This window comes from Symsagittifera roscoffensis, chromosome 6, assembly GCF_963678635.1.
Source record: "Symsagittifera roscoffensis chromosome 6, txSymRosc1.1, whole genome shotgun sequence".
In the NCBI taxonomy this organism is placed as follows: domain Eukaryota; kingdom Metazoa; phylum Xenacoelomorpha; order Acoela; family Convolutidae; genus Symsagittifera; species Symsagittifera roscoffensis.
In genome coordinates this window covers 36,321,268-36,338,790 of record NC_087067.1, presented here as the reverse complement: position 1 = coordinate 36,338,790, position 17,523 = coordinate 36,321,268, and the positions used below count along the sequence as shown (strand labels likewise).

Here is a 17,523-nt window from a genome sequence, read left to right as displayed (position 1 = left end):
TTTCCGGCAGACTCTGTCTCCAATTTTTGTATGCCCAAAGTCAACTCCACTAGGACGTCTTTGAAAAAAATGAATATATATCTATTTATATGTTTTTTTTTTTCGTTTTTCCACTTCCTGCTTTAATAGCCTGGTTCGAAGTTCGGTTTGCTAGTTTTTGAGGCTCATGTTGCTTTCATCCTATAATTGTTGCATTGCAAGTGGTGCGAACCTCAGCTTCGCCTCTGTGTATACAAATTAATAATGGTGAATTTATATATAAAACATTCACAAAATCCGATCACAGAAAATTAGTGGTATCAATTCATCAAATTTTAAAAGTTTCTCATTTTGCCCTTATTTACTGATATTTATTGGGATTACGATTCCTGTTGTGAAAATTGTTTTAAGCATTGAATTCGAATCCCGTTTGTTTAAAAACCTTCTTGTTTCGACCATTGAAAATTGGTAGGAACTTTGATCGGGTGTGTTTTAGTTTTTTTTCTTTTTTTTTTGCTATCACGCAAAATCAAGAACGACAAATAATCATTGAAATGGATCGATTCATTTTTTTGTTGAATATTTTTCAGTCGTGGTTTGAATGACATAAAAAATTTCAAAAAGTTGTCCTTGTTGACAAAAACTGGTCTTAAATTTTTGAGTAGTAATTCCATTTCGAGCGAGTAAAGCGATCGAGTAACGTTCATTATATGAAAGTTTAAATTTTATTTAGGATCGTAGGCTATGAAATTAGTAGTACGAAATAAGTTTCATATAGCGGTTCCTTGGTATCAAAATTTGTCGAAAAATAAATTAAAATTATGCCTTATTCAATAATTTTTAACGTGTTTGTAAAGTTCTACAATCACACCACGCGCTAGAAACTTCACTAGCTTTACGAAAAAAGAGAAAAAAATGTGGTCGTTTTTTTATGAATGTGGCCGGAAGATTCTGTGTTACTTGCACGGCGAACGGCCATTCTTGTTTCTTTGTTTGCTTGGCTCTTAAAAAATTCATTGGTCTGTTTGTTAAGTGTCATTGACCGTAGTGAAGACACCTAAGTAGTCGTGATGTTTTTCTGGTTCCTAGACTAGGCAAATTTTAGCCCAATCCTTTTTTGTTGGTCCTAAAATATATTTGAAGTTCAACGTTATGTTTTTTTAATTTCGAAAATTTCAAAACGTCATTTGTTTTTTTGTTTGATTGGCACTTTCATGTCACTTAACAACTGTTTGCGATGTTTCGTGATACTAGGTTTAAAGCAAGATTTTGAAAAAATTACCACGGTAGATAAAAACCAATGATTTAAAAATTTTACTCTGGTCTGCAAATATCTTAGTGGAACTCGTGGAAGTTCAAGTGTATAACTTGGCGGATATAGTAACTAGCGAATGAACTATGGCGTAGGGTGTTTTTTTTCCGTCCAGATTTGACACCTAAAGGAAATCTTGTAGGGGTCAAGCGTGGTATCATGTTAAAGCCCTTTCAGCCTTGATTCGAATTTAAAGAAGAAATTTCGGACTCATTTACATGTCAATAAAACGAGTGAGTGGGAGAATAATGAATGAGAGAGTGAGCTTGCTATTCAATTCTACTGAGTTTTAATGGGGTCTTAGCTATTATCAGCTTCTTATAGTTTTATAAAACAATTGAATCTCTCCTATCGGCTACAAGTAAACTTGCATAAAAAGTATGTTAAAAAAATCTAAAAAATTGAATCTTTCTTAGAATTGTTTTTTTTACCATTGCGACTTCTTGTCCAGTAAATAACTTTGTTCACATGACTCATCTCCTTAAGCCTTGCACGACTCATCTTTTTTTGAAATTTACTAAAGCAGACATATTTTGAGCATGTTAAATATCCGTCCTATTTCAAGTTGGTTTTTTATGTTGGTTCTAAACTTACCAACTCGATTTGTTGCTTTTCTTGTTTTTTGCTCAATTTGTTTTTTTTTGCTTTATAGGTTTTGGGCTGTACTATATCGGCTAATGAGCAACAAAATATCGTGTGATGAGCAACACAAATCATGAGCGGGTGGGCTTACGGGGAGGGGACTCTTGAAGACTTTGAAATTTTTCATCGGCTTTAAGTTTTTCTTCTCGGATTTGTTCACCTTTGTTACCGCTTGGTAAAATTTCCCATTCTTTTGTCTTGTTATTTTTTCAAGACCAGCTTCATTAATTTTGATAGATATAATTTTTTAAAACATTTTCGGATTTTTTTGGACGTTTTCGATTTTCTGTCCTGTATTGCATTAAATAAAATCTGGTTCGCCTCTGTGTTTATATTTTTGTAGTCGGAACATTTTGCGCGACTCACGCATTAACTGGCTATGTTTTTTAAATAAATAATTTATTGATTTTGTAGCGTAATTCAATTTTTTGTCAATGAGAACTTTCAAACGCTTGGCACTTTCATGGGTTCGTTTTCTCCAAGCTCGGTGCTTCTTTTAGTGCGAGCATACGTCGTGAATGTATGTGAGAAGTTCATCCTTGAAGACTTTGCGGCCAAGATAATCAACAAGGCAGACTATCTCACTAAGATAGAATCTGTGATGCACAGCAATGATCCAGTGGCACGGTCTCTTACTCTCAGACAACTGGGTGTGTTCAGGTTGGTCCATGGTTGCTGTCTTTTGGATCCTCGATTAGGTTAACTTGTTTTTGACTGTTCAATTCAGACATTGAGATCCGTTACGGAACAAGGAAGTTAAAGAACGTCTCATTGTGCGCATTGAGTACTTGTTACATTCAGAGATGATAGCGGCTGAACGAGTGGGTAAGACTACTCTCGTGTAAAGAGCCTTGTGTACTCTTAGGATAACACATTGTGCTTTAATCCTGTTTTTAGTTCGATTGGGAGGGAGAAAGTGAGCTGCCACCATTTTGTGAGGAATGCACTGGACTCCAATGATCAGGTGGAGGTTGAGGCTGCTCTCTTTGCCGCCAAGCAGTACGCTACAACTTCGCCTATGTTCTCACAAATGATACTCACTAAGGTGAATACGATTTCAGCGTTTTTTGTCAAAATCGCTAGCTTGAAATGGTTTCATTAACTAGTTTTTATAGATATATTATTATGGGGATGCTCATGAGAGAACTGTATTGGAAGATTTTTGGCTTCAAAAATTGAAAGCTGCAAGGTATATGTAATGTATAATTTTCTTGAACATATTGTTGGAGTGTTATTTTATATTTATTCCTTTCTGGAAAATGACGGTATTTACGCTCAAATATGGCTGCAATAGTTGCGTTGATGAAGCTTATTCTCGACATTGCAGCTCATATCTTAGAGTTTGAGCAACTAATAAACCATGCCGTTTTGTGGTTTAGGTTCAAGCTCTTCTAGACAGCGTGACATGTTGTCCTGACCACGTGACTTCTCTCATTACCATCCTGGGAAGCTGTGGACACTGTCTGCAATCTAGTTGTAAAGTGATTCAAGTTGTGTTGAGTTATGGAAACACATTCAACACCACTCCACACTTGGTCCATATTCTGCATACAGCAACTAGAACTGCAATACGCAACAGGTGAGAAAATAATCATGTTGAATTGCTTTCGTGGATGATGAAAATCTACAACAAGTTAGCATCTCCGAACCGTTCCAAGTCCACTGATGGTTTAATTGATCCTGAAATTTGCAGCTATTGTGGCTACAAAAGGTTTAAAAAAGAAGAATGTTCAGTGGAAAACTTCGTTGCTTATAGGTATGGTATCCCGAGGTTGCATTTCTGTTTTTGATTTCTTTTTTTTGCAATGGCACCTATAGTCGGAATTTCCGTTCAAAGACAATTTTTGATCCTAAAGGTTCCAAATTGTATGCATATACATTGTCGTCATTTTTTAGGTGTCAAGGAAAAATGATACCATTGTAAAATCTCCCACGTTAAAAGCTTCCACGCTAAAATCTTCCTTGCAAATCGTACCATCAGATGATGCACAATTCAAAACATAGTTTGACTTGAGGGATCTTTTGGCAGGTGATTTCAAAAAATGGGATATTGTATCATGAAACCAATTTTTGTACAGAGTGATGTGCAAAGAGGTGATTGATGAATTGCTGGACTACCTGACCATCCACACAGACAGAGTGGAGATACAAGAGACTTGTCTGGAATGTCTCCTCCAACTGGCACAGAGGGTGTCCCACGCATGGACCAACACACAGTCTAACCATTTGCTCAAGTAAACGTTTGACTTACGTTAATCTTTTGCATCCGAGATTCAAATTGCAACATCAACCACTTTTAAGTGTCAATAATTGAACTGAAGACTGTTTTACATTTGTTTGTTTTTCAGGAAAACGCTGTTTGCGCTCAAATTTAACTTTTCGTTGTTTTTTAAGAGTAACGAACGTACTGAAGGTCTTGCTGATTTTTTTTAGGAAAAAGTCTTTAAATATTATATAAATCTTGCTGATTTTCTTGTTTTTTTAAAGTAAAAAGTCTTTGAATATTGATGCACTTAGGTATATTTGCACTTTTTGAGTTCAATTGAAATTAATCTGCTGAAAGTGACGTTAATAGCACTCTCCAAATGCGAACGTGGAAAGGGCGCATAAAAATGTGAACGATTTCTAGTTTCGAAAGTGGAATTAAAACTTTACCTGTTGATCCAAGTTAGGTTAATTTTATCAAAAAAGCGCCAATCATAAATCGTTCTAAAAATTCAAAAAGCTGAAATCTACTTTTCTTTCTACAAAGTCCATGTTTTTTTATGTTTACTTGCGTTCATTACTCTTTTTCAATCTTCGATTGGCTATGTTCATTTTAAGGGCCCTTCTCTCTTGGCCTAGAGGTAATGCAGTTGCAGTTGCACCCGATGGTCTGGGCTTCGGCCGGACCTTGTTTTTTTGCAATTGAAATTTTTCCGTGAAAAATTGAATAGTCGGACTATAGTTTGTCGGCGCATGTTTCGGCTTAATTGCTTCACAACAGTTTTTTTGCGCTGCAAACAGTTTTCATTGAAGTCTCAAAAGTTGTTGATTAACTTCATAAGTTTCTTATTTTTTTTGCCTCGCGGTTTTTCTCGTCATAACTAATTTCGGCTCATGTTTTGTCGGTTTAGTGAACTTATTTCGCATCGGTTTAAATTTAAAAAAAAAGGTTATCTAATTTTGGCAATAATTTCCTTTGAATCTTTGAATCAATTTGCGTCTAACCACGTATTTTTGGCTTAGTGATCGCTCGGAAAGTACGTAAATAATTGGTTTTTTCTATGACATCAATTTTTTTTAGCCTTTAATGTTTTCGGATCAATTGATGTCCAACCTGTGCTGTTGGCTTGGTGAAGACTGGGAAAATATTTACAGTTTTTTTTTTGAATTTAGTGGTTGTTTTTCTCGTCTGTTTTTTGAGATTGAATTTCTCGTTTTTCCAAAAAAAATTGTTGATTGTTCATCAAGTTTTTTCAATGACAGCAATTTCTCAAGCATTTCTTGTTCACAGATCAATTGATGTCTAACAAAGCTTTTTTGGCATAGTGAACGCTCAGTATGCTCTAAAACTTGTTTAATGCTAGTGGTATCATTTCTCGTCTGTTTTTCTGAGATTGAATTTTTCGTAATTCCATGAAAATTTTAAGTTTTTTTTCGACTCAATTTTTCCCATATCACTGTCTATTCATTAGCTTGCAATGCTACGCTACCGTTGTATCGTAAGTGATGCGAAGCTTCGCTCTGCCTTTCTGTAAAAGTTTGTCAGCCATAGAAAATTAAATTCGAAGAGCTCTAAGGCAATCTATATAGTTCTTTAAAAATACATTCAAAATAAATCAGTTTTTTTTTTTTCAGTTTTCGTGTCCATTGACATTTTTCCAACCGTTCCTCCGTTGGCTACGATTTTTTTTATTGGTTTTGCTGCCTTAGATCTGCGATATGATTTGATGCAAGTAAGCTAGCCTGCGTAGTGGTATATAACGAATCTGTTTCTTATCCAGCTTATTTGGTTGTAATTTTACTGCATAGCATTGGTAGTAAAATAAAATCTGATGTATCTGTTTTTTGTGCCAGTGTTTTACGATTGTTGTGAGATCATAGCGCAGATGAAAAAGAAGTGTGCTCGATAAGCTTGAGGACGGGATTCCGGCACCGCAGAAGTTTTATGTTTTAAGGCTTATTTGAGCCTTCTCTCTCCTTATCCTTCATTTTCCTGCTATAAGACCTAATTTTTGCCATTTTTTTTTGCTTCTGGGCTTTTTTCAGTCCCCTCAAAGTAGAGAAAATTAACCCCTCAATTCATCTATTATTCGATCGAATAAGTCCGTATTGCCAGTTTTTTGGGTTTTACGCCACAGAATAGAGATATGAAGCCAATGATGTTCTTAGCTCCCCGGCGGTTTTTGTGTTCAACTTTTGCAATTTTCCATATTCCCTCAACGCGATTTTCGTTATCTTTTATTGTTTGATGCTCAATACCTAGGTCCTTGTAACATTTCCATCGGTCTGAAAAAAATTTTACTGCCTGCAACAATGCTATTTTTATGATGGGTTCAATTAAGCATTTTGTCACGTTTTCTGCTGCATACAGAAAACGGTGCTAGGTAAATAAAACGACCTTAAGTAGGCATTACATTAAGACGACAAATGAGATTTAAAACATGTAAATTGAACTATTCGAATTTAGGTAAATTATTTTTCTCAGAAATATAATTGGAGATTTTGTGTGTAGCGTCGTCTTAAAATCCCACCAAAATCGGCTGTTTTCTTAACAACTGTCGGCTTATTTGCCGGAAACTGCAGAAAACAGTCTCTATTTTCTCTGCAAGTACTTTCGAATAATCATATTCTCTGACTGCTCTGCCTCTGTTATACTGTCTTTTTATAAAGCAACTTTCATCAATCTTGACGGTTTTTTGTTCCGGCTGTTTGCGTTATCCTTCATTTTTTTTTGGATTCTCCGCAAAAAACTGAACAAACATCTAGCTTAAAACTGTTCCAGTTGACTGTTGAATTCCAAGTTTTTTCTCGCAAAATTTGATCGAGCTATACTTTTCCGACCAAAATTTCACAAAAAGGTATAACCAGCTGAGATCGGCTCAATCGAGCCGAGTTTCTGCTTTCAGTTGTTTTTAATTTTGTTCCGACCATTAAAATTTAGCCTTTTTGTTTTCCATGCAAAATCAGGTACCGCAAATAATCATCGGACTGGGTTGTGTGGTATGTCATATTAAAAACCCTTTCCGTCGTCATTCGAACTACATGAGAAAATTTTCAAAAAAAAATTCAATATCGAGAAAAACCGGTCTGAATTTGTTGGTTTTTCTTTATTTTCGAGCGAGTAAAGCGATATACTAACGTTTGTTAAATATGAAAAATAGCAATTTGGGCTAAAAAAGTATAATTTTTCAAAAAAAGAAAACTTGAAAGCTTGATTTAGCGTTTTTCTGGTAACAAACAATTTTCGAAATTATTCAAATTTTTTGGAATTCATTTTTGCATATTTGTTCTTTTTGGTGACAATCGTAGTCCTTTATGCCTAATTCACTAATTTTCTACGCGTTCGTTTAGTTCTTTTATCACACGACGTCAAGAAAGGCACTAACTTAAAGAAAAAAGAAAATAAAAACTTTCTAGTCGGAACATTCCGTGGAGGCCTCTAAAAACCTGATCCACTTGTGATTTCGAAAATGAAAGTTAATTATCAAATTTCCAAGTGCAATAAAAGTTACCTATTGATCCAGTTTTCTCAAGTTGGGTTAATTTTAACAAAAAAGTGTCCATCATAAATTGTTCTACAAAATCAAAGAGCTTTAAGGCCATCTATTTTTTTCTTCGAAATTCAAAAGTTGAAGATTTTTGAAAAAACAAATCAGTTTTTTTTCAGTTTCCTTGCGTTTATTACTCTTTTCCGAATGTCAGTTGGCTATGTTTCCAATTTTCAGTTGGCTATAATTTAATGATCATAATCATATTTTTTCATGGCTCATGATCTTGAAACGGTAAATTAGCGCACGAAAAAAATCCAAATTGTTTCTTCAGATTTTGCATCGACCAAAAGAATAACGAGAAACTCTTCGGCCAGAGTGTGCGAGTGGCTTCTTATTTACCTGTGTCCAGTGTGTTTGGATCTCCAGAAGCAGCACCTGATGATTCAATGGACACTGGAACTGGGAGTGAGAGTTCGAAGGAGTTGGTGAAGGCAGTGATGGAGATTTGCGAAGAGTACTGTTTCACTAAAGAGGGATACAGTGTTGTACATGCACTCAATCTATACGCAAAATTTGGTACGGCTTACATTAGAAAATTTACTATTGAATCGTATTTCAAATGAAATTATAATGATTGAGGTATATTAAAGCAGAAAGTATATTAAAGCAGAGCTATATTAGGCAGAAAGTTATATTAACCTGTATTTTTTATGATTACAGCCCTATACTTCAATTGTTCTATATGACCTATTCTGCCATTCTTGAATATCAACAGCTTGAGATGGCGATGATATTGAGCAAATATCTAGAAAAATCATTGCTAAAATCAAAGTTAAACTTAAAATTGTACCGAACCATTGCTAATTTGAGTTTACATCAGACTTTTTAATCAAACTCCTTCTAACTGCTATATCGTAAATCTATTTCATCTTTTCAGACGAAAGTAAGTCACAAAATTATTTGAGTTGATCTGGTTTCAAACAATATATTTTTTGCGTTCTAAATGATGCTTGCTATAATTGACCATTTGACCCAGAATTAAATCCTTGTTTCAGCCGAGTTCGATGACTTCATTCCTGTATTCGAGTACACTCTTGGGAACTCTCTTCAAAACGGATCTCAAAACAGCGAAGCATTCATATGCAGTTGTCTCGATGTCCTTTCTCAAATCTTAGATTCTGCCAATTTATGCTCCATTTCGATATATCGCAGCCTTACCAAAGCGCTAACGACACAGATAGTCGACAGTTCCTCAAACTCTGCGAATAGTTTTGAGTTGTTATCTTTCAAATCTTATAAATGTCTGATGTTATGGTTGGAAAGGTTTATCGATGAATGTCGAAAGTTATATGAGCGAAATCATTCAAATGAAAAACTTGTCACAACTTTGAAGAAAAACGTCAGTGAAATTACAAGTTCGCTTAAAAATGTAAATGTGTCTAATCTTCCTGAAGGTTTGCTGCCAACGTTAGTAGCCGTATATTTTTCCTCCAGTTTCTTTCATCAAAATCAAACAAATCAAAGTCAATGGATTGAAGCGATCATTTCAAAATGCACAAATAATTGGGTTCTATACAAAGTTTCTCGAAATTTGATGCGCTATGGCCAGTATGAAAGTGCGCACGAGCTGATTTCAAATATTCTTGGTGAGTCGCGGTCATCGAAATCAATTTCATGGATGAAGGTTTTGAATTTTCTTTGCATTGCGGAGAAAGAACTTCCGAATTCAGAAGATCGAGACTTTGAACTTGTTTTGAAAAACTACCACATGGCTCTTCGGTTGCTCTCGTCTTTTCAAACAAAAATGGCCAATCAGGAGTTCCAGCGGACATTTTTGAGGCTCCGGTTTGAGTTCCTTGATGTCTGTGATCAAGTTTTGAGCTGGGTGACGATGGCGAGGATGTTCCAGTTTGACGATGCTTCTGAATATCAGTAAGAGCTAATATAATCAAGCTTTGAAATTATTAAAAACATCAAGACACCCTCAATAAATAATTTCTTGTTTTTGAAATTACGGAACACAAGGTTAGGCGTTAATTTGTTTTTGTTGGGCGTTAATTTACTTCGATAACTATTTAGCGCAAATTTTAATTTCCGCTAAAATTTTCGTTTTTCACACCCTAAAAAAGTTTCTACGGAATATGAAATGAAAATTGTAGGAACAACACACTGGGTGCCTTGTCTCAATCCCTACACCACCAGTGGAGCCAACTGAAGAAGGTTTCACTCTCCTACGAGGAGCTACAGAGATCCATCATAGACTCAGACCACTCTACTAGAGTACTCCTCTCAGAACTGCAGACTCAGTGTCGTCTCCTATCTATGAGCATGCATGCACTGTTTCTACATGGAGTGGCGTCTTCCATTAGATTGCCAGAAGATCACGAGATAGCGGAGAAGAAAATACTGGAAGCGAAGATATGTGAACGAGTTATCAAGTCAAAGGTTGGTCAAGTTAAGACTAATATTTGTTCACAGTTATTGTTTCGACTATTGAAAATGGGGAGGAACTTTGTATTCGGGTGTGTTTTACTTTTTTCTTTTTGTTGTTCTCGCAAAATTTGTAAGTACCTCAACTAATTTCTTTTTTTTTCTTTTTGTTGTCCTCTTAAAATTTGTAAGTACCACAAATAATGATCCTAATGTTGTCGACAAAAACACTTTTCCAGTTTGCGTATTTTACTATGCTTGTCTGAACGAGTAAGTTCTAAAGCTGTGATTTGAATAAACAATCACTTCCAAACGTGATTCGAAAGACTGCTTTGAAATTTTTGATTTTTCGTCTAACTTCGAGCGGCTAAGGTGAGCGAACAGGCTTACAATAGCTTAGTTATGCTTAATTAGGTCGTGAATTTCTAATTTTACTTGAGTAAACTTCGTTTTTGGAGTTTTTTTGGCACCATTTTGGGAATCAAAAACTCAAAATTTTCTGCAAAATAAATTGTAAAGTTTTTCTAGTAATTTGTCTGCAAAAACACTTTTCCAATTTGCGTATTCTACTATGGTTGTCTGAACGACTAAGTTCTAGTTTTTCGTTCAGTTTCTTTTATCTTACTTCGCAGAAAAAAACTACACTAATTTGAAAAAAAGTTTTTTGTATTTTTTTAAGGCTATAGTCGAAACCTTATGTGCTACTTGCACAGTAACCGGCTATCCTTGATGGTATTTTGGAAGCTGTTTTCGGAGCTATCCGGTATTTTCCCTGCATATTTGTGTTTATGAATCAAAAGCGCTTTGATTGTGAAAAAGGCAAATAGTCAACAAGAATAGGTGCAGTTAAAATTAAACGCTGCTCAAGTGTTTCAACAGGTGGCTATTCTAATGATTATATAATAGAAAATAGAAGCAAATGTTCGATAAATTTCAAACTATTAAAATAGTCGAAAACCGTTGCGAGTTAGTCGAAAATCGAGTTCTTCTTTGTTGAAGTTTTGTGCCGAAAACTGAAAATAAAAGCAATAGTGTGAGTTATCAATGTCTTCGGTGGCCTCTTGGTAGGGTGCGTTTCGGTTCAATAACTATTGGGCGGTTTCATGAATAGTGATTGTCTTGGGACTGGCAAGCACGTATGAGCTCGATTGCCTTATCAGGTTAATATTAAGTCGTTAAAGAGTACCGAAGTACGATAGTGGGCGAAAACGAAGAAGTGTTTCAGCTTGCCGGAATTTAGCCATTTTTAGAATTCGTTTTTTTTTCTGTTCATTTTCTAATCGGGTTGACTTCTAATTTGCTTGAATTTTACTACAAAATTTTTTGGAAATTTGTGACGCCGGTTTGACAAAAATATCTAACTTGATACTCTCATTTCAACGCTCTCTTAAGCCAAGTGCAACAACCAATTACAAGTTCTAAAAAAAATAGTTCCGTACTAATAAGAATTACAAAATTGTGTATTGCCTTCTGCTCAATTTGATCTTGGTTTTTAGTAAACAATATTGAATGCCTCAACCACAGAAATGAATTCAATCAACCGCAGTTTTTTTTTAGATAACTCCATAATATGAAACCATGATCTGGCGAATATAATATTCAGTTAAAAGGAGGTAGCGTACTGATTTAGATAAATATGCTAAATTACATGGTTTGCTGCGTGTTCAACTTCAACAGTTTAGGGTCTAGGGTAAACATCCGATATGTCAACCATCCGCTATGTCAAACATCCGAATTTATGTAATAAATGTTTTATAAAATGACGGAATAATTTCGAACACAAGATGTAGTTCAGTTAGCCAATTCCAATTCAGACGACTCTCGGTTCAAGTTAGCCGATAAACGGCTATACTTTTCATAAAGAGTGCTATCTTCTATTGGCAAGCTCGCATCATGTTGAAACCAATGCGGCTGTCATTATCAATTCGGCCAATACAGCATCTTCTTAGCGAGCAGTAAAAATCGGATTTTTGCTTTTTTGTCAAAATGTTGGATGTTTACCCTAATAAATCTGTTTTTCGGGTGTTTGCAACACTTTTTGGATGTTTGACATATCGGATGTTCGCACGGTATCCACTTAAACCGTTTACCTACTGTTTATTTCTTTGACCTTCAGGGCAAGTTTTTCTAGCTGTAAATAAAGTCAGGTTTTCCGCTCAGGGTCTTATCGCGTTCTCTCAGAGGTTTAGAAAAAAAACGTGAATTATTTTAATCTCCTTTATTTGCCTTTTTATTTACCATTGAGATTTTAGCAATTTGGTTTAGAGGTTTGACTACTGAAAGGCACTATACGGTTGACTTATTTTGGTTAGACTTAATAACTTCAAATTTTTTCTGCCTAACTAGCGTCGATCCAAATGGTCCCCGCTGTGTGATTTTTTTCAATTTTATTTTGTTGCTGGCCATAGTCTTTTTAATACTGCAGTCTGTTCGTTTAATAAAGTTCCGTCGATGAAAAACTTTTTTTTTGGCTTGAGAGTTTTTCTCTCATATTATTTCGCTGTTTTTTTTCTTGATTAAACAAGCAAGCGTTGAATTTTGTTGATTAAACTAGACTTTTTCAATCCAACTCGCAATTAAAAGTCCTTAATAGTGGCTACGTATCGTTGCCAGTTAAATACCCTCTTTATCTGCTAAATTGATGGTAAGTATTTGCAGAGTTGTAAGCGAGCATGGCGCAGACGCGAGGTCGTGAGGCTGTAATTCTCCAGATCGGTGGTTTAATTCCGGTAAATAGCTGAAGTTTTATGTTTCGAGGTTATTGATTTTTAACCTGTTCTCCCTAATTAAGAGTAATGAACGTAGTGAGTACTCTTAAATAGGATATAGGTCTTGGTGATTTTTTTTTGGTTTTTAGGAAAAGTGTTAAAATTTGTTCTCGCTCAATTTTGATTTTTTGCTGTTTGACTTGTGATTTTTTTAAAGTTCAGTGCATTTCCGTTGTTAAAAGGAAAGTAACCCAAACTCCCTTATCGCAAAAAAGCTACGTGGTTGCAGTATAAATTGTGCAAGAGTTGCAACATCAACCGTTCCATCCCAATAATAACATTTCTTTTTAAGAGTCGATGAGCATTGTTCAGACTCTTATATAGGTCGTGATGATTTTTTTTGTTTTTTTCCCCAGGAAAAGTCTTGAAATTTGATCAGGCAGGCTCACTATATTTTCTTTGCGTGTTTAGTTGTAGTTTATTTTCAAGTTCAGCTAATTTGTTTAAAAAATCCACTGTTTTTCATTGTTAAAAGGAGGGCAAACTCCACTAATGAACAGCAAAAAGTGTAAATGTCACAAAAAACATGATCGACTTCTAGATTCAAAAGTCGAATTTAATTTCCAGGTTTCTTAGCGAATTGAAAGTTTTATTTATTGATCCGGTTTTTTTCAAATTGGGTTAATTTTATCGAAAAGGTGTCATAATTTGTTCTAGAAATTCAAAGAGCTTTTAGAGCATTAATTATTTTCCTTGGGGTTCGAAAGTTGGGTTTTTTTTCTGTTTACTTGCGTTCATTGACTCTTTTCCAACTGCCTGTTGGCAATGTTTATCCTTCTCAATCAATTTTTTGGGGGAATCTTTTTTGAAAAGCCAAATAGTCTGCTAAAAATATCGTTTTAGTATTGAAGCTATAATTTTCTGGTCAAACAATATAATATCTTGGTGCAAGTTATTAGGTTATATTTAAAATTTGTACAGCGCGTTATTTGTACAGGTGATTTTATACTACTAATTAAAAAATAGATGGAGTTTAAATACACTCCCAGCCATCCTTTTTATCCTCTTCTGCCAAATTAATTTTGTTGAAAGCGGCGCTCAATAGGCCATCAGCTTCGATTCTTGCTTTGGTTTCTCTGACTTCGACTTCATACCAATCTCCACTTGTGGACAAGACAGCAAACATGTGATCAAGTTTGGTCAAGTCGGGTCGAGCTGCGTCGAACTTGAATTGTTTCAGATCTTCGCCTTTTACAGCTTCTTTTTTCTTCAGATCTTTGACCATTTGACCTTCGTCGTGTTGACCTCGAAGAAACGAGACGAAAACTAGCTCGGCTTTATGAATTTCTTCGGTGTATTTTTTGTACAATTCAGTGAATCTAAAATCCTTGTATGAAGTATTTTCTTCTTCGTCTGTTACGACTATGAAGGTGTTGATTGGTTGCTTCTTTTCATAAAAGGGCCACAAACTAGCAGCAGGAGCAGTAGTTCTTCCAGCTCGAATAGTTTCACTCAGTTTCAAAACAGATTCCACACTGGAAGGGTAAAAGGGAGCTTCAACTACCTGGGAATCGAAGAAGTTGATATGTGCGTCGCATATCATTGTGAGCAAACTGGCAATAATGTTGCTTGTGGTGACGCAAACTTGCATAGAGCTGCTTTTGTCGCCCAAAACAGCTATAGGCGATTTGAGCGTGAGTGAAATTTCACGAAGTTGGTTCTCGGCTTGGTCGATTAGCTTCTCTACAATTTGCTTGTTTGAAGAGCTTTTGTTCAGCGTGAAAATGCGCTCCATGAGTTTTCCATAGCTGAAACTGACTTTTTGGCCGGCGTTTAGTTTATCTTCTATGATCTTGGTGACTTCAGGGCATACGAGGTCTTCGTACCACCAGATGATGGTAGTCAAATCCTGCTTCCTGGCAATTATAATTTTAGTTTCATTGTCGAACCAGTCTTTAAGCTTCTTCAAATACGCGTATGGAATGTCAATTGACTGAATCACTTCGTTTAAGTTTTCTTTGGTGATTTTGGAACATTGGTGAACAAGAGAATCTTCTGGAGCTTCACCTCCGAAGCAGAACCCGAGGAACCATTCTAGTTGAAAGTCTTTTTTTGGGTTTAAATGGCACAAATCAGCTACCTGTTTCCAGGGATCCTTGGGAAAATGCAAAGCGTAGAATTCCAGTTCTGACTTGGGAATCGTGCATGTCCACTTCTTGATTTGCTTTGCGACTGCCCCACTCAAAGATCCATTGACTTTAAGTGCCTGAAGGTTTCCGATTTTGTTTTTCAATTTTGAGAATTTGCTGTCCTTTACCTTGTAGCCGAGTTCAGTTTTCATAGCGTCCAGTTTTTCGAGTCGCTTCTCAGATATTTTCAGTTGCCGGCTTGCGTCCAGCATGGATAGCGCCTTCGTGACTTCGACCATGCCAAATACTTCTGGCATTTTAAGCATTACTTTGGACAAGTCGTGGTCGTGTCTGGCAATGGCAGCCGCCAGAGCCCTGGCTTTAGACCCAGAACTGAGTTCGAGTTTGTGTTTAATTAGAACTAGCATGGCTGCTTGGTAACCCGGGGGATTTTTCTGTTGAGACTGGAAGTGTTGCTCGAATGAAGTGCTATTTATGAACAAACCTCGAACATCTTCAATGCCAATATCCAAGTTCTGAGTCTCTTTCGGAGTGTTGTCGTCGCTCCGTAGTTTTGTCGTGAGTGCTTTGGAGATTTTTCCTCCTCGTCTACTTTTGGAGACTCTTCCGCCCCTGGATGATCCTCCGCGTGGACCTTTTCCACGTCCTCGAGGCATTTTTGGTTACGAATCAATTGATGAAGTTCGAGTTTTAGCTATAGTTTTAGACGTAGAAAGTTTACCGGGAACTGCGGTTCAGTGGATCGGTTGGTTAATGATATTTACGCAAATATAGTATAAAAGGGCTTGTTGATTTTGTTTGTGACTAATATTATAAATAAGTTATTATAAAGAACTTTTCGATTTGGTCAGAGTAAAGTGAAATTGCGATGTATTTCGGCAGCAAGTAGCCGCCGAAATAGTTTTGCGTGCTGTGGTTTATCTGATGTAAATAATCATTATTATTGATTAAGTTTTTCTGGTTGGTATGACTTGTACTGCATCTGTTTACTCTGAATGTTTGGTGGTTGCTTTGTAAACGTTTCTCTCATGTACGTTTAAATGCCAAATTAGAAATGTGACGGCAGAAAAAGGTGTAATTTTTGCTGGTTGCTTAAGTATAAAACTGCAAAGCTGCGTCACGAAAATTACAAAATATGGTATTATAATGATATACAGTGGTTGCGTTGTTGGAGTGATCGCCGAGAATTTATACCATTTGGTGTTTGCAATTGTCTTGCCATTATTACGTCACAATTACGGAAGGACTTCGATTGTCAAGATCTAATTGGATACGAATTTAAAGCAATGGTAACAAGTCAAGATTGAGACTATTTTTGGCATGACACAATCGAGATCGATGCCTAAAAAACTTAATTTTTGGTAGATGATGCAAGAGTTATTGAAAATTGGCGAATGAAATATTGAGCTGGTCAGTCCTACTGAAAATTATCATGAGTTTTGGAACCTGATCTAAACTACATTTTATGATTGGATAAATTAGATATTTTACCAATGTAAAGTATTTAATATTAACCAATCATGATCCATCTGACTAACAATCCACTTATTTGTAAGTGCTGAAATTACTTGTAATTTCAGCACCAGAGAGATTTGAATTTAACTTAGAAATTAGTTGAACTCTCCCGAGTACTTCAGCAGCCGCAATAAACCAGTATACCCTAGATCTATTGAGCCTAGCAGAGACTAGTTAAACAACCTGAGACTAGATAGTATAAGAGTAAGATTAGGATCGGTATTAGACTAAGAAGTTGCACGAATCTATCCGGCCGAAAATAAGATAGCGTGACGAGCAGACGGTGTACCCTATCCGAAATTACTCTATGAGTTATACCCATCGGTCATAACTCATCTGGTGCGACCATAAGTCTCGAACAAGACCTTAATAGCTTAGAATTAACCAATAATAGATTAGAATTTAGACAAAACATTTACAAAATGTTATACGACAATAATTTAATCGAAATGTCTCTACGACTCAATAGATCAGAGCCAATATTCCGAACGATAACAGAACTACCCGGAATTGGAAGAAGACCTCGAACCAGAGACGACATACGACAAAGCAGAAACTTACCAAATAGTTATATGATAGTTCGGCAAAAGCCAGAACAAACTTTTGTATTTAGAATACTACTAGCAATGAATTTAGATTTTCATTTGCAAACATAAAATTTTGAAGTCAATCTTCAAAATCATTTCAGGCGCTAAACAAAATTATTAATATACAATAACGATTGATAAAAAGATCTCAGATCGTTTTCCTAAATTCTGCAGTAATATACAAAACATGTTTGAAAAATATTTATTGAAAAATCAAAATAAAAATTAGTAGCATGACAATAAATGGTTAGTAATTATAAATCATCCTGTTGTTCCAGCTTCATCGCCTAAACATAACAGCATTCATAAGCTCACTAATATCACAAAAATACTAAATTTATTCTTTACACAAATTTAAAACATTTTAAACTTAAATTCACTTAATTTTAAAATCAGATCATCAAGGCTTATCCTTGGATCTTAAATCATTTTCTATTTAATTAAATTTAAAACTTGATCATCAAGGCTTATCCTTGGATCAAAAAGAACAACTTTGTTCTCCCC

General features: G+C 35.6%; 2 protein-coding genes across 3 annotated transcripts in view; one reads left to right on the top strand and one right to left on the bottom strand.

The window, feature by feature from the left end:
- Nucleotides 1-17,523, top strand: part of LOC134847905 (integrator complex subunit 7-like) — a 44,789-nt gene that overhangs the window by 1,091 nt on the left and 26,175 nt on the right. Inside the window, exons 2-8 of one of the 2 annotated variants that reach the window (XM_063865170.1) lie at nucleotides 2,434-2,593; nucleotides 2,831-2,978; nucleotides 3,313-3,512; nucleotides 4,012-4,167; nucleotides 7,961-8,205; nucleotides 8,685-9,561; nucleotides 9,789-10,074. In XM_063865170.1, coding sequence (XP_063721240.1) covers nucleotides 2,535-2,593; nucleotides 2,831-2,978; nucleotides 3,313-3,512; nucleotides 4,012-4,167; nucleotides 7,961-8,205; nucleotides 8,685-9,561; nucleotides 9,789-10,074 — 1,971 coding nt within the window. In that variant the 5' untranslated portion in view covers nucleotides 2,434-2,534. Of the gene's footprint in view, nucleotides 1-2,433; nucleotides 2,594-2,616; nucleotides 2,759-2,830; nucleotides 2,979-3,312; nucleotides 3,513-4,011; nucleotides 4,168-7,960; nucleotides 8,206-8,684; nucleotides 9,562-9,788; nucleotides 10,075-17,523 lie in introns of those variants that run through there. The other variant, XM_063865171.1, reaches the window with a different exon arrangement.
- LOC134848246 (uncharacterized) lies at nucleotides 13,665-16,019 on the bottom strand. Its single transcript, XM_063865630.1, has one exon. The coding sequence runs from the start codon at nucleotides 15,571-15,573 to the stop codon at nucleotides 13,801-13,803; it is 1,773 nt and encodes a 590-aa protein (XP_063721700.1). The 5' UTR covers nucleotides 15,574-16,019; the 3' UTR covers nucleotides 13,665-13,800.

Coding starts and splice junctions, on each gene's coding strand:
- LOC134848246 (XM_063865630.1), bottom strand. CDS start 15,573: ATGCCTCGAGGACGTGGAAAAGGTCCACGCGGAGGATCATCCAGGGGC.